The sequence below is a fragment of the Musa acuminata genome, chromosome BXJ2-7 (genome assembly GCF_036884655.1).
Source record: "Musa acuminata AAA Group cultivar baxijiao chromosome BXJ2-7, Cavendish_Baxijiao_AAA, whole genome shotgun sequence".
Taxonomy (NCBI): domain Eukaryota; kingdom Viridiplantae; phylum Streptophyta; class Magnoliopsida; order Zingiberales; family Musaceae; genus Musa; species Musa acuminata.
Genome location: NC_088344.1, coordinates 7,011,782 through 7,029,204, shown reverse-complemented (window position 1 = coordinate 7,029,204; position 17,423 = coordinate 7,011,782). Strand labels below are relative to the sequence as shown.

At 35.0% G+C, this 17,423-nt stretch overlaps 2 protein-coding genes across 2 annotated transcripts; one reads left to right on the top strand and one right to left on the bottom strand.

Annotated features, from left to right (window-relative positions):
* Positions 1-955: 955 nt before the first annotated feature.
* NPR1A (BTB/POZ domain and ankyrin repeat-containing protein NPR1) lies at positions 956-6,184 on the bottom strand. Its single transcript, XM_009410592.3, has 4 exons — positions 5,609-6,184; positions 4,016-4,763; positions 1,983-2,183; positions 956-1,359 (listed from the first exon to the last, which is right to left on the bottom strand). The coding sequence occupies exons 1-4, from the start codon at positions 6,143-6,145 to the stop codon at positions 1,118-1,120; spliced, it is 1,728 nt and encodes a 575-aa protein (XP_009408867.2). The 5' UTR covers positions 6,146-6,184; the 3' UTR covers positions 956-1,117.
* A 5,944-nt stretch (positions 6,185-12,128) lies between these two features.
* LOC135618041 (glutaredoxin-C7-like) lies at positions 12,129-12,485 on the top strand. The gene has a single exon (XM_065118943.1). The coding sequence runs from the start codon at positions 12,129-12,131 to the stop codon at positions 12,483-12,485; it is 357 nt and encodes a 118-aa protein (XP_064975015.1).
* Positions 12,486-17,423: the final 4,938 nt, after the last annotated feature.

Genomic DNA, 17,423 nt, shown 5'->3' with positions numbered 1-17,423 from the left:
GCTTTGAGGAAGTCAAACCGATGGTGTTGAGAACAATATTGTTTTTGACTGCTTCCAGCCTACCACCTCCCCAAGTAATCCCTGAGTCACTCGGTTGACCTTGAAATCAACCAAACCATCAATCAGGTGAAGCCTTGGCACCGACGGAAGTTCTGCAACATAGATCGAGAGTCGTCCGTGATCCACTCCTCTTGCACATCATTTCCAGCTTAATTACGTCCTTCCTGGTGGTGTTGTCTCCACCGAAGGATGCTTGACAGAGTCATACGAAGGATCAAGACAGATGCTTGGTACGGAGGAACAAACGATGCACTGACGCAGCGTCAAACCACGCGGCGAAGGCAACAGAGGTCTGCCCCACTCCGGTCCGGAGTTGCTTGTCAACCAAGTTCACTGCTGGCGTATAAAGTGGGGACGAACAGCTCAGCCCCTCAGAGACGGAGGCCAAGAAGATTGGAACGTGGTGTCGACTGAAATAGTCCACGTCTTTGCACGCTTTGACGTCGGAGGGGATGCTGCCGTTGACTCTGGAGAGGTAGGGATTAAGTGCCGTAATGGCTGATGTCAAGTAATATAACTGCTTGCAATTACTAGCATCTCTACCCTTTGACCTCTGAGGTCGGATCAACCGGCCCAACAACTGCACGCTGCTTTGCCTTCTCCGTTCAAACTAAGATAGCGAGCTGAGCAGCTACAGGATCGACCATGAGAGTCCCGCGATCAAAGGCTGTCCTCTATGTTTGCTTCGCTGTGGCTCTTTACAGAGAGAAGCTGTATCTTTGTTTACAGTTTCGATGTGTTTGAGCGCAAGCAATTCCATGGAATTTGAGCAGCAGCTGATAGAAGAAGCCAGCCACAGATGCAGATACTGAAACTGTAGCCAATCACCGAAAAGTTCTTCAAATGATTCAGTCGTACAAATGTTGTCAGCCATGATACCCTTTATACAAGAGACTAAATAGAATGTGAAGTGCGAAGCATTCCAGGACAAAATTTGAAACAGAACAGATCCATCACACCAAAATACATTTTACAGCAGGACCAAGAACAAAATGTTCCCAGTGCAGGAGTCAGCAAAAGGAAGCCATAGGAAATGTAGGAGATACAGCACAATGTATCATCTTTGTGTTGGTACAATGCCGACCGATGTTGATGATGATGAGGAAGACAAAGCAGACTTGTTGAATTCCTCCTTGTCCTCGCTGAATGCTCTCGACAGGGCATCCTGCAGTTCCAAAAATCTCATCCTCTTCTCTTCTGATGCATCATGCTGAAGATAAGCAAAATCTGTCGAGTCATCATCCATGATCTTATTGATAACCGCTGAGCACCGGGGAAAAAAGCGCTTCCCGAGTTCCACTGTTACGTGCCATTATCGACTTATATCAGTTGAATGTTGAAGGGCACTTAGAATCCAGAAAACTAACCAGAAAATAGAAAATTATGGCATATTACAATGTTTTCTCGATATGGCAGTCGATTCAACTTATCTCATACAAACAGAAGGTTATCGATTGCATGATGAATCAGCTACAGAAGTATGAAACTAACACTACAGTGTGAAATGATATCTGACCAACTTGTTACCATGTTCGATTGAATGAAAGTGGAAATTAAGTCAAATGAAAGCCATATTTTTCAAAAGATTGTAGCAAGTAATGCGCCTCATTCAGTCTAGAATAGAGGAAAACAGTAATTTAAATGAAAGGTAAACTTTTCAGATGATTATGACAAGCTTTGTTTCTCATTAAATTTGTCGAAGAGCACTAGTCTTAAACCTTCATTTAGCTTACTAATAAGCATTTAACATCAGTAAGATTCACCTCATCTTTCAGATTATCTACCACCACATTGCATCTTGAACCATCAACTTGATTGTCTCATTATGAATTGTTACTCGCAGCTAACGATATATTTTTTGACTTGAAAGGATCAAGCTATGAAAAGACTTTGAAAACAGAACAAAATGCTTGAAGGAATACCTGTTCTGGAAAGTGCTCTCATACGTGCTAGATGCTCTTCTTTGATCGTGAATGGTGTTTCATTTAGATCTGCTGCAGTTCTTTGATTTCCAGTAGAATGGCTAGTAGTAGACCCTAAGGTAAATTCTAATGTGCCATCAACTCGAGCAATGTCCATGGCAACCCTTGCCTCCATGGGGAATAATAATCTTGCAAGAGTGACTGCACAGTGACAAAACAATAAAAGAAATTAGAGAAAACAAATGTATAATGAACAAATTCTAAAATTTTATATGCTACATAATAATTTCAAAGTCACGAGTTGGTGATATGGAGTAAATAGCTAGAATTCTATAAGGTTCTGACTATCGTACCATACTGGTATACCAATCAACTATCGGTACGGTATGTACCGAGTTATACCGAGCATATCGACACACGATACACTAAGGTGTACCAATGTACTGCCCATACCGAGCGGTACGGTACGGTATTACAAACCATTAACTTTTTCACCATAATTATGATCTTTAAACTCAGCATCCTCCCTAAGATGTGAATTTCTTGAAAAATAAGTTGGAAAAAAGGGATTTGCCTAATGTTGCACCAATCATACATATTGTTAATTAGCATCTTATAATTCAAAATACAACAAGATATGCAACAAGAGCTAAGATTGCAGCAGTGAAGTATAGATTTCGACCACAGAAAACCTTGCTATTACATAAATACATTACTTGAAAACATCCAACAAAGGCGACGTAGATGTGACTAGGAAGCACTCATGCATCACACAATGACGATCTGAATTGGAGGTTTGATTAGAAGAATTGAAAACAAAATATAAACTTGTACACATTGTTTGTGATAATGCTGAGCTCAATAAAACAAAAGTGATAGAATATATTTTTTAAAGTAATTTCTAAAATTTTGTTGACAGCTAAACTCAATTTTTAAACTCAATAAGTTGAATATCCAATTGTAAGCGTACTTGAAAAGGATTGAAATACCAATTTTGTAGCTTCGGAACAGAATGAATATGCTTCAATATAAATCACAAAATATAACTCCAACTAAGTCTTAAGGTGATGACCAATAGATAATTACCTTTTTAAGTAGCATTACTGCATCATCAGTAAGATCACAAAAAAACAATCAAGATGAAAGGATATACATGCAACAAAAGTAGCTACCTTTAAAACCAAGGTGTAAAAGAAAGAAAAAAAATCATTCAAATGAAGAAGTCATGTGATATACACAACTAATTTATTGTGTTACTAAGGTTCTTTTGCATTCAACAAAGTATTGCAAAGACATAAATTATGTCCAGGCACATATGTAAGCACTCAATCCAGCAAGGAAAGTAAAGAAAAAGAAAACAACTTAGTAGCTATGGGTCTGAAAAATCTCAAAAACTAAAAAAGTCAATTTTCTCATTAGGCATCAAAGGATCAAGTAATGTCATACTTGTGGATAAATATTTGATGCAAAATCATAGCCTTGATAATACATAGACAAACAAACAAATTCATGAACCCATGCAATGAACATATACACATGCACACACACACACACACACACATGCCTATATGACAAGGAGACACTTCTTTTTCAGATTTGATTATCATGTATCTTCTGATCCCTCCTATATTTGTTGATCTACAAAGTCATATTTTTTCTTTCCTGCAGTCTACTGCTCAATATAGGTTGACATAGCTGGAACAGATATCCCAGGCTAAATGATACTTCATGGGAAGATCTGCTAAGAGATTAAGTTTTTTTATAATAGATTGCTTTTTCTTGCAAGCATTTGTTGATGCTTCAGAGACTTGATGATTCTAGATTTTAATGCTCATGAAGACAATATGATAAAAAATTGAACACACTAAAGCCTTAGCTGCCTAGAAGTGAATTGAAAACCACAACATAATTTGGGTGTAAATATTTAACAATTGCTCATTTATGTTCAATCTAGTAGGGCACAAAGGAGAAAAAGCTCTGTGACTATTAGAAAAAAAGCAAGATAATATTAGGTAGGAAACAAATGAGATCACCTCGATTCTCAAGGTATAGTAATCTTCCCCGCAAGTCATCACCAGCTATTGCGAGAAAAGCAGAAGCTTCTCCTACTTGCGGATCTCTTCTTTCAGCTTGCTCTAATATCTCGATGCACAAACGACTCTTGGGAGATGCTTGTCCTTCTTCAGTTGACTTGAAGTACTCCATGGACTTGGTGTGTCTCTTTGAGATCTGAACTGCTTTCCTTCCATCTAGTGTTAGATCAGAAGGTCTAGCTCCTTTTGTTAGTAGCGACACAATGATCTTGGGTTCCTTACGCATTGCAGCAATGTGAAGCACTGTATAGCCTCTGATGTTTCTATGGTTAATATCTGCAAGTTCAAGATCTAATAGCTCTGTTGTAACCTTTGAGTCACAATATGCCACTGCATAATGCAAAGCACATGCATCATCTAGTGTTGTATTCCCCTCCTTCAACAGCATTCTTACTAAATCAACATCATCATTATCGAGAGCCCCATGTATTCTCTTGACATGTTTATCAGAAAAATTGATGCTTTCAGGTCCTACTGTTCCCAAATTCAAGCGTGAATCCATGATTTGCTTGACAATATCAGGAGTCATTGTCTTCTCAAGCGTAATGATGTCCAGGTCTGACTTAACTGCAATCTCTATGCACTTGTTGAATAATTTGGCACAAGAGCTATCACACAGGTTAGCGACAGATAGGATTACCAGAATGTCATCTATAGACACCTTGTCAAGAATATCAAGAAGGTGTCGCTGCAATGAAACAACTGGTCATTGACCATCATTTGAAAGTAGTCCTAACAAATAAGCATACAAATCTATGATACGACTATCAGTAAAACGTGAAGGAATTATAAACTCAGCTGTCGTGACAAGACATATCAAGAAAAATTGCATCAAGATGACAGCCACATAGAGCTAGTTTAAGATCACAATAGGAGGCCTAAAACATGCTCTGATAATCATGGAAATATTGTACGAAAACCAATCAAAAAATTTATGATATCGTTCATCATCTTAAGTTTTAATTTCTCTTCTTAGACAAAATCAAATACAATAACAACTCATTTAAGAAGGTGATATGTAAAGTTGGCATAAGCCAACTGGAAGATGTCAAACAGAGGAGAAGCCACAAGTGAAATGGTTATATATGTTGTAAAAATTGTAGTTGTGTTTTGTCTCTGGAGACTCCCATAATTTTACATGATGTAAAGTTTGCATAAGCCAACTGGAAGATGTCGCTGCAAAGAGAGGACCTATCGCAGGATCTTGGCCAGTAAGAAAGATCTATCATTGCTAGCATATAACACCCTCATACATTACCAGGAAGATCTGTCCTCCTAGTTGTAGTTTATGCTCATATGACTAGACAACGTACATCTTCAAGACAGCAAATTAAGTACCAGATGACAAGAAACAGACGGATAGCCTAAAGAAATGATCAGAGTACCCTCAGATGAGGTTTGGACGAAGTTGACCGCCCATCAATCCACCAAGACTCCATCAAGAACGCATTTTTATCATGATTCATTTCTTGACACCCAACTAAAACCACAACCACCTTGAGAAGGAAACAGCAAAAGGGAAGAAAGGGTCACCTGGAAGAGGCTGACCAGCTCGGAGATTTGGAAGACGAAGGAGGCGTAGAGCACTTCGACCATGAAATCGACCACCGGCCGGCACGCCTCGTGCCGGCACTCTTCGTCCACGCACATGCACACCTCCTTGGTCAGCGGCGCCACCCTCCCTCTGTAGAGGTACCCGAGCACCGTCACCAAGGCGTCGTAGCCGACCACGAACCCGCTCACCAGCTTCCACAGCTCCAGCCTCACCGGCGCCAGCGCCCCCTCCCGCTCCGCGAACACCTCCCGAAAGAAGGGGCTCCGCGCGGACAGCACGCACCGGTGGACTCCGACCTCGCGCGCCGGCGCCCCGCCGTCCTCGACAGCGATGCGGGCGTCGGCGAACAACTCGAAGTCCGGCGACTCGAATGCGGCACCAAGGTTGTCAGATAAGCGGCGGAGGGCCTCCACATCGGCAGCGGGGTCGGGAGATGCGCCGCCGGCGAAGTGGACGCTGCGGCTGTTGTCGGAGACGGAGAACGCGGGGGCGGCAGTGAGATAGTTGTCTTCCATATCGCGCCGTTATACCGCTTTCCGTTGTGCGGCGCGATATCCATAGGATACCGTACACCGTATAAAATGAGAACGTAAAAAAAAATAATTATAACTCTGATATTCCAATCTTATATTTTAAAAAATAATATTAAGTTCGTACACTTAGTAAAATATTTAATCTCAATTCTCCTTACATCGTTAATTTTATCTTATCGAAGAAAAAAATTAATTAATAAAAAAAAATAAAAATATAATTTTATTATTTTTAAATTATTAATTTTATATAAACTTCTCATTCATCGCCCGTCATACTTGTTGACCTGACGCTCACCCGTCGCACCTCGATGCTAAAGAGTTTACTTCGGACAAACGTCGGGCAAGCAAGTGCGATAGACGAGTAAGTGTGACGGGCGAGCGTCGAGCAAACGACGGGTGAGCGAGTACAACGGACTACGAGCAAAACATTTATATAAAATTAATAATTTAAAAAATAATAAAATTATATTTTTATCCTTTCTATACGTGATAACACATCCGATTTTTTTATCGATGAAATTAACGACGTAAGAAGAATTATGGTTAAATATTTCACTTTCCTAAGTGTACCAACCCTATAGTACTTTTTAAAATATACGGATCAAAACGATAATCATAGTCAACTACATTAATAATATTATGTAATTATGCTACATAAAAAAGAAGAGAGATTAAGAAAGAAATTAAGAAAGATTAAGATGAACTGTGATGGTAGATTTGGGTTCTATTAGAGATATTTGTAAGCACTTTTCTAATGCTCTACTGCTTGGAGTTGAATGTTTATCAGCTAATAAATGGAATCAATTTTATACACATTATTTTTAATTGGCTTGAATGTCATTTTGTTTGCATGTGAAGCTTAGTGGGAAACTATTAATGAATGCATTTATGTCCCCACCAAAGCATTCGGTGTTAATTAAAGACAAAGGAGATGAGGTTGTGAAGATGAGATGCTGAAATGGATGTGATTTGGGAAATAATTAATGAACAATTTGAGCTCCCTAAAGTCAAAACATGGGGATAGGCGGCAGAGTAAGAATATAATACAAAAGGAATGGTGATTAAGTGAGAGGTGGGGTCATAATTAACCTCACCACTTTGTTTCTTAGTGCAAAACTTAGCCCACAATGAGGACACCAACACTGACTTCTTATGGCTTTGCTTCATGTAAACTCTTTGATACAACCAAGAAAAATCTCTCTCTACTGCTATATATATATACATATATATATTATATTGAGTGGATGATGGAATGGCAATTTAAGATGCAAGCAAGTTGCACTCTTGGGTTCAAATCAACAATTAATCAAAGGGTGTAATTATGGACCACTTTTTTTATGGGCTAATGAGTGGATTATATGTTTAAGCTGCACTCTTGGGTTCAAATCAGATTGGCAACATAGTTAAATAGATTAGGTTTATATTGAAATGTTATGTATGCCAAGTATATGGGTCAAGGACATGTACTATATTCCCCTTTGTCTCACTCAAAATGGCAAGTTGGAGTAACTGAGGTCCAATTGATTATATCATTTATGAATGCTTCACAATAATTAATTACCTTTAGGCTGTCATGTTTCATGAATGATAAATATAATGTTTCAATGCTGGGGTGCCAAATAGCAATTATATGGTCTACATGAGATTAATAATACCAACAAGAACAAACAACATTATCAGAATATATAAACATAATTTAAAAAATATATGTAACATAAAATGAAGAAAAAAAAAGTGAAAGACTAAATGGCTTGTGTTGTCAATCTCCAAAACTTTGTGGCATTAGATGTACACCTAATGACTTTAGGATTTATAATAGCATTGCTAACCATGGTTAAAAAAACTTACTCAAATTTTCCACCTGTTACATCATTGATGAACTCAAATATTTTCATTTCATCGTAATATGATCAATTAGCTTTAATAACAAGGAGTATTATAAGACTGGAGACTAAATGAAAATAGCAAATTAAATTAAATTTTGTGGGTAGATAGAAGTTGGTATGAGAATTTTAGTAAAATTAAAAGTCCTTAATATGAATATAGTCAAACTCTTGCAGTGAACCTTCCTATTTGGAAGTAATCCAATTCATTATAAATTAAAAAATAAAGAAAAATTTTGATAAAAAAGACCTAGAGATCTCAATTTTCTATTGTCATTTGTATATTCCACTTTATAATGTTAATGTTGATCCAAAGCTAAAAAAAAAAGGTCTAGAGTTAAAATCACACTCAATTAGCGTAAAACTATATCAAATCTTATGAACATATATTTTAACTAAATCTAACTAGGTCATCATCCGAAAGTAATGATTTTGATCATCTATATATTCCAAAGTACAAATAATAGGCTAAGAGGTCCCTCTGAAAGTAACTCATCACATGATGCTGGAATGTGATGCTAAGAGTTCAAGAATAAAGAATTATATTAGCAACTTGGAATACAGTAACATTTTCAAATAATAAATTCGAATTGACAAACAATATGATTAGAAAAAGAATAAATATTATTTATTTATAAGAGAATAAATAATAAAAAGTTCTAGAGATATTGATAATACTATATTTAAAATTTGATATATTAGAAAAGTTAACACAAAAATGGTATAAGAATTATTTTTTATAAGGATCTTAAGAATAATATTATAGATGTTAAAAAGATTTGAAGATAAAATTATAATTTTAAAATTTATAAAAGGACAAGATGTTTTGAAATATAGAAGAAAAAATATTATAAAAACTTAATAGGACTATATGGTGAAATTTTAAAGATGATAATATAAACACTTTTAAGAATAAGATAGAAAAAGAACAAAATGAAGATAATATTAATATTATTTGAACTATGATAACTAATAAGATTAGGAAGTTAACAAAAGAGATTATTGATGAAATTAGAGGTTGAGGTGTAATCTTAAAAAAGAGTTAGATGGTTGTATGAGAAAAGATGATAAAATTATTTTTATAAATTATTTAATAAATATTCCATAAAAAGATTTAATTTAATGATAAATAATAATGATAGAGTTAATAAATATATATTTATTTATAAAATTAGAGTTAATGAAATAAAATATATATTAAAAAATATATAAATAGAAAAGATTATAGGACCTGATGTTATTCCTCTTGAGGTTTGAAAAAATTTAGGAGATAAGAAAATAGTTTGGTACTTGCTTATTTAGTAAAATCATAATATTCAAAAGATGTTTTATGAATGAAGAAAGAATTTCTTAATGTCAATTTACAAAAACAAGGATAATATATAAAATTATCTAAATTATAGAGAAATTAAAATCATGAGTAATGAGATATTGAGATAGAGATCAAAAGTAGGATAAGACTTTAAACAAATATCTCAGAAAATTAATTTAATTAGAATCCGCATTGAATTTCTAACTTTTCATATTAACTATGAATGAACTTGCTAGTCACTTACCTAATAGACCTCCCTACTAACAAAAATATTATCTTAGTTGATAGGAGCCTAAGTAAAATTAATTATAAATTTGAGTCATGGAGATAAGCCTTAAAAACTAAAGGTTTAGATTAAGCAAAACTAAGACTCAATATATAAAATATAATTTTAGTAACTCTAAAAGTAAATAAATTAATAAAATATAATTTTATTAATTTGAGTGTTGGGTAATTAGAAAAAAAATATATAAAAATTTATGTTGCCAAGGTAAGAATATTGAGATGGATATGTAAAATTGATAAGAAAATAAATATTTTTATTCATTAATAAACATGTATTACTTTAATAAAATATAAGATGAGAGAAAATTATTTAAAATAATATGGATAATAAAAATAGATAAAATAATTAATATTAGTGATACGACGAGAGATAAAAAAAGACTTAAAATAATTGAATAAAAATTTAAGTCTTTAAATATAACTAAGTCTATGACTTTTTACTAATTTCAATAATAACAAAGAATCCATCTTGTCGATCTCAAATAATTAGAATTGATAATTTTATTGTTTTATTATCATCGTTGTATTTGCATCTCCCACGAATCACCGAACAGTTCTTGCTGATTAGACTCATTAAATTACAATTTCCACAGCGTAATTGAAGCCACTCCCAAGGAAATACATCACATCTAATGAACTTAGTATTCAATTGCCAATCGACCCTAACGTGGCATTTATGTGCATCCAAACAACTCTCCTCTTTGACCTTAGAACAGTAAGGTCAACCTATTTCCATAGCATTGTAGATAGTATAAAAATACTTTTTACTCACATTGACGTGAAGAAAAGAGAGTTGAACGCTATTTAAGATCAATAGCAGTGAAATTAGTGTCAATATCGCATCTGAATGTATTTAAAAGTATCAAATCACTCTTTCTAAACACAAACCTTATATTGCTAAAGATGATAATAGTGGTAAGAGATAAATATGTTTTAGATGATACCTATTACCAAACCAATATTTTTCTTTCAAATTTCCAATAGTTCAGACATATAGCTGAATCTGAAATTAGTGAGTGGATTTCAATAGAATCATAGACTATACATTATTTTGTTGGAGATCCTAGAATGTTACAACAATGAATATATTACTCATTTATCTTCCTTGTCATAAAAGCAACATTTATTGAGTATTATTGATCCTTGCAAGCTTGGGAAATAAAGAACTAGGGTTCATTATTGGTGTTTGATAGCCAATGCATGCATGTGCATGAGTCAAAACTGGGTTAATTGTCACCAATTAATTAGGGTAGGGTCTTATTTTATGTATCATCATGTGGTCAAGTGGAACCACTGGTTTGGTGCATTGTGGTGGCTCTCTACGTGCCCGGTTTTCTCCCACCATCATCCATCTTTCATTGCATGCATCTCCTCCCCGACCTAGTAAGCTATACAAGTACTCAAAGCACTAAAAGATTGGCAGTGTGTCTCACTCATCAGCAACTATGAACTGTTCAAGAGTCTACGCTTCTGTTACTGATGCATTGATGAGTTTGGAAAATATTGTATTAGAGTATTAATAATAAACACATTTTCCTTCCTTGTGGGTAATTGTAACCCTAAAAACATAGAAATACTAGAAATATTAGTCAATATGACGTCTCAGAGAGACAATACACATAATCGAACAAATATTATATATATATATATATATATATATATATATATATATATATATATATATACATATTATAGTAACTTAAAGGAACTACAAGTGTGATCAAAGACGGGCACTTACCCCAACTCAGTTACCTCCGCTGTGGTTGGGAATCCATGTGGGACCCATACACAGATAATCGGGTCCCACCGATGTCCTTGGTGAGAGGGAAAATGAGTACGGAAGTAATGGGTGCTGCTACCTGCTTACCTTTGCCACCACGGCAATCCACGTCAACGATCCCACCCGCTTTCACCGGATCCGTCGCCCACAAGCAACGCCTACCCCCCATGGATGACGTCGTCGGAATCACACGTTGGGACCGCCCATTGGTCCAAACTTGTGTGCGCCGAAAGCGTCGGGCGCATCTCATCAAAAGCCCACATGCTTTCCCGTTGCGTCGTCCACGACGTCGAGCATGATCGGATCCGCACCGTCCATCCGGCGACCAATCAGCGCGGCCGAGCATTTACCGCCCCCACCGTCTACTACGCGCGCGTGGAGCCCGTCGCATCGCACGTGTCGATTGGGGGGCACCTGACGTCACGATCCGGGACGTCCACGGGGCTACTGTGACGCGCGGTGGGGAGGTGACGTCATCACGCGTACCCCATTATCGCTCTCTCTCTCTCTCTCTGCTGTTTGCCGTCACAGTGGCGGTGACGTCATCTACCACGTGACCCCGGACAGCACCGCCTCCTCCGCCCCATATGATCCTTGCTCGCTTCTGATGGTATAAATTGGACGGTTCGTCTCCGTCCCTCTTCCATCGAACCTCCTTTTCCGTTGGCTCTTCTTGGTGGGTGGTTCTCTTTGCGATCTCCGGCGATGGAGATAGCGGCGAGCTCGACGCAGGGGGGACTGGGGTTGGGAGGGGCGCTGACGATCGACGGGGGCGAAGCGCCAGAGAGGAGGATGGAACGGCTTTTGAGGGAGAGCCCGGTGGTGGTGTTCAGCCGGCCAGGGTGCTGCATGGCCCACGTCATGCGGCGGCTGCTGGAGGCGGTGGGGGCACACCCCACGGTGATCGTGCTGGAGGAGGGGGAGACCGCGCCGGGGCCGGCGGCGGCGGAGGCCATGCCCGCGCTATTCATTGGCGGGGTGGCCGTCGGCGGCCTCGAGGGGCTCATGGCGCTCCACCTCGGCGGCAGCCTCGTGCCGCTTCTCCGAGAGGCCGGCGCGTGACGCGGCCCGTCCAAGGCCAATATTGTAAATTTACGATATTTTCCTTTTTTTCCCTTCTAAATTTGGGGGACTTGTAAGACTTTTCCGACGCTCGTCTTTGTGTTACCCCGTGACCTTTAACTTGCCTTGTGAGAGAAAGCTTGTGTGACTCATTTTGGGGCCATAGCTGGGTGAGTTCACAAGGCAGGTAGATGATAGGGTAATCGTCGGCGAGTAAGAAAAGGAATTCATGATTGTAAATACACGAGGGCGTCGTCGGATGGCTTAATATGAAATGGTGACAAAGGAAGGGTTTAAAGGGAAAAAAGGGGTTTAAATCCTTTAAAGCGTTTATTTTCCTATAAAATATACGTATTTTGGATATTACTTTCAGTATTCCCTTTTGATTTTCTCAAATAATAATCTTAATTTAAAAAAGGCCTAAATTGCTCCGTAATTTTTTTTATCTTTTATGGTATCTTGATTACTATAATAAAAACATCATAAAATTTCCTTAAAAATATTATAAATTAATCAAACAAAATTAAAATGTATTAGAAATTATTTGATTTAAATAGATGTTTATAATCGTTTATGAACAACATCACTAAATAAAAAAAAATTTAATTTATTATAATATTTTGATCAACGTAATAAAAATACTATAAAGTCTATTTGAAAACATAGCATGTGATTCAAATGATTCCTAATCTCAACCAAACCAATTACTAAGTCTAAAAATATGATATTATAATAATATATGAACAATGAAAATGAAAAAGGTATAATATAATGTCACTAAAATAATAATAATAATAAAATCATAAGTCTAAATTATTTGGATATTATAATGTCACTCGAGAATTGTTCTACCCTTTGAAACGATGTAACTTAGGTGATGTTGTCTTGTCGGACCGTGGATCATCAAGTTATTCAAATCAAAATAACAAAAAAATAAAAATGTGATGGGCCAAGTCCATTTCAATATTAAAGAAAAATAAGATAGATTAGGGCTCTTCTCATCGCTGCGATACCCATTCAATGTTACTCCCTTTCAATGCTACTACTATTTCGTAACCATTGTTGCATTTCTTTTCCTCTCTTCTTTTTTTTTCTTCTTCTTCCTTATTTCTCCTTTTTTTTTCTCCCCTCTATTCCTCCGTTAGACCTTCCTCTTCAATGTTTTGTTCTTTCCTATCAAAACACAAATACATACCCGTGTTTCATATGTTGGTATATTAATACAAACTAATATATCGTGTATTAATATACTAGTATGAGATGGTATATGTTATGTTGTTGGTCGACTAGCACATCGGTTAGAATGGATAAATCAAACCTAGATGTCACTTATAGTGTTTGAATAATGTTTATAGCGTTTTTAGTATCTCAATAAAAATACTATAAAAGTAATTTAAAAAATTATTGTAAACAAGCCAAATAAAAACACGGTAATAGTTTAAAACTAATTTAAAAAGAGTGAAAAAAAGTTAGTGAGGGATATTTTGGATATTTTTAAATTAAATATATTATTTGAGGAAAAACAAAATATGGGGTATGATTGAAAAATACTCAAAATATCAGTATTTTCTAGGGAAAGCATCCTCTCTTTTTGTCTACTTGCTCTATTTTTTATTGACTTTATTTTCATCTTTTTCTTTTTAACTTGAATTATTCAATGAAAATTGTTAGGGTGAAAGACTGAGTAGACTAATAATGAATGAGATGTGATGAGGGATACAATAACAAAAATAAATGATGAGGAAAGCTAAAGAGAGAAAGAGGTTTACTCGATGTATTAGTTGATCACGAAAACACATAAATAGAAAATTTAACATATGGATAAGATATTTGAATATTATATTATTATGAGCTCGAGATTCATTTAATTCCAATATATGGATCGAATGAGTCAAATAATCATCACAACAATGATAATTATAATGACTGATACTATGAAACTATCTTATAGAATAGCTTCAAATTAGTATTGTTGATTATCAAAACAATTTCTAAAATTACTCTTAAGTCACGTATTACTAATTTGAGCATCAGAAGAACTTTTTTAAATACACTATGTTGTTCCTCTAATCTCCTCACTAAGCATACAACTGTGGTTTAGATCCGAACTAGATTGGTTAAGATCATATCACATAATTTTAAAAGATTAAAATTAACACTTATACTTTTATTGTTATCAAACTTCTAGTTTTCTTTCTTTACCCTCATTCCTTATGTTATATTATTGATGTGATGGATTTGATTTAATATATTTATTCTATCTAATCCTTTTATTTTTTCAATTATGTCACATGAATATATTTCTTATTTCTTCGCAAACGTAGCCTATACACTAAATATCTTTTTATATGTTGATGCTACAAATGGAGAAACAAAAAGTATTGTAAGGAAATAGTGGTGCACCGTAAATCTAATTTTCTCCCCCGGTTATCAACTTAAAACTCACTCCAAAATGCTGTAAAAATGATATGGAGAAATAAGATTAAAGTTTATTTTTTCAAACACTTTTGTCTCTTTATACTTTGAGAGCATAAGAATCCTAAACAATTTGGTGGTCGAAAAAGATTTCATGTATCAATATCATTTGAGAGAATATTTTTCATTTTGACACGATGATATATCGATCGATCGATAATTTATTTCTTGTCCTTTGATTCTTTTTTAAGTCGATAAACATTACGCCGAAAGAGCATGACAAAAGGAGTTATCGTTAGCTTGTATTTGATACCGAGTATGGAGTCCATCGAATACTTACTTTGATTCAATATATATTTTCTTAGATGTTATCAATGTTCTTGTCATTGACTTGGAAAGGTTGTCGAGAAAGCTTGACCCTCCGACATGGCTGCCTTTTGTTTTGTTCAGCATCTCTTTTCCAAAGCAATGCATTATTCCATGAGATGTGCTGCCTTTTCTTGACGCTGTCCAGTATGATGTTCTAATGAGAAGAAAAAGAACGATTCCTTTGACGTTACACGGAAGCACAAGACAATACTCAGATCAATCAACTTCTAGATCTTATTAGAATTCATGTAATCTAATATTAAGTGCCTTTGAATTGCACATTGTCTTTAGCACTACGCAAATGATCAAATCAAACATTGAACACATCGAATTATTCATTCTTCACGCAATCTCTTATGGACTCTTGAGAAATTTCCTAAGGTTGAATTCAAAGTCTACAAATATCATAATCTTGTCGACAACATCTTCGATTATAAATCTACCCAACAACTTAAAATAATATGCATTAAATATGACCTATAACTTAGCACATCAAAGCTTTTAGATTATCAATTTCTTATAGATTAATCTTAAATGGTTTGAAGCCATTCTACTCAAAAATATCGCCACAAATCTAAACTAATTCATCGACAAACTTATAAATCAAAAAAGTGTTTTTTCTTGGTGTCACTCACCCTCCTATCATGTCATATTTCAAGCACTTGTCCAATCCCATCATGATGATGTTACCCACAAGGAATCTGAGTTCCTCATGATAGAGAAGGACACAACCCATCTCTTTGAAGCTAGACTAGGATGGATGCACACCCATCTGCTGCCCCCACCATGGCAATGACATGCACCAACAAACACCCTTCCCCTATTGCATGAACCTCAAATATTATTCCATCTGCATGACAAACTCTCTCTCTCTCTCTCTTCTAATCCATCAATATCATGAATTTATAATCCATAAGTAATTATCATCATCAATAAAATATAAATAAAAAATAATTGTCCTATATTCTACCAAGACAATGGATCTGATAAGAATTGATAACATGGTCAACGTCAACTTGAAAGGATCATGGCTAACATGTTGATCCAAATTGTGAATGTTATGTCATTCAAGAGAGAGAAAAAAATGGCCATTGATCATGCTTGATGAATCAAACCACATCAGCATCCATCCTTTGATATTTGTTCATCATCTTCCAAGAATAAGATAAAATTATATTAAATTAACCTTATTCAAACATGAATTTATGTACCCTCTCACGTAAATAATAAATATTATTTTTGTCTTTTTTTTAGATTCATCTATAGATATATTAAGTAATTATAAAATAATTAAACCCTGTTTTTCCCGTACATCAAAAAGAAAACTTTCTATATTTTGATTTATTAATGATACTAAATTCGATGATCCAAACTGCTCGTGAATTCCAATAATTTATACCATCAAGTGCAATTTAAGATTATTGAATTTAAGGCTTCTAGTGCAACTACATCCATACCAAGCAAAATTGGCTCATATATATATATATATAGGATTAATTCTTTAAAAAAATTATTAATATATATGTTTTTTAATGAAGTGCTCCGCTTTTAGAATTTTCTAACATCACTCTTTTTTTTCGTCTAATACTTGAAGAAGTATCCATAATTTGATAATTAGTCATCTACTTCTTTTCCTAGGATTAACCAATCTAGTTACAATATTTTTACACTGTATTATAGTATTTTCAGTAATTCTAAAAATTTTTATAACATAATATAAAAATATATTATATCATTTTTTTATATATTATAGATCGTGTTATCCTATTTTCAGCAATATCAAGAAAATACTATAGTACACTAATTTTTATTATATTATAATATTTTTAATATTATTAAAAATATTACAATATAACATAAAAAATATTATAACCGGATCGATTCACTCTATGGATCAATCAATAGATAAATATTAAGATATTTCTATTATTAGGCAAGACAAAGATGTTGTTACGAAATTCTAAAATTAGAATGTGTTTACTAAACGACACCCAAAAAAAAAAAAAAAAAAAGAAGGTTTTTCTCGAAAATTATCTTATACACATATATCGAAGTCAAACTTTTATGCAACTTGTTTGATTTCATATTCTTCAAGTGGGGTGGGTGCTCGACCAATACTCGCTCCCCCCATTCTTAGTTTGATTTGAATATGTT

Excerpts from the sequence above, each read along its gene's own strand:
- NPR1A (XM_009410592.3), bottom strand. The coding sequence starts at position 6,145 with ATGGAAGACAACTATCTCACTGCCGCCCCCGCGTTCTCCGTCTCCGAC. Across the intron at positions 2,184-4,015 it reads ACTATACCTTGAGAATCGAG|TCACTCTTGCAAGATTATTA; the intron begins GTGATCTCATTT and ends GTCACTGTGCAG. Across the intron at positions 1,360-1,982 it reads GAGAGCACTTTCCAGAACAG|TGGAACTCGGGAAGCGCTTT; the intron begins GTATTCCTTCAA and ends GGCACGTAACAG.
- LOC135618041 (XM_065118943.1), top strand. The coding sequence starts at position 12,129 with ATGGAGATAGCGGCGAGCTCGACGCAGGGGGGACTGGGGTTGGGAGGG.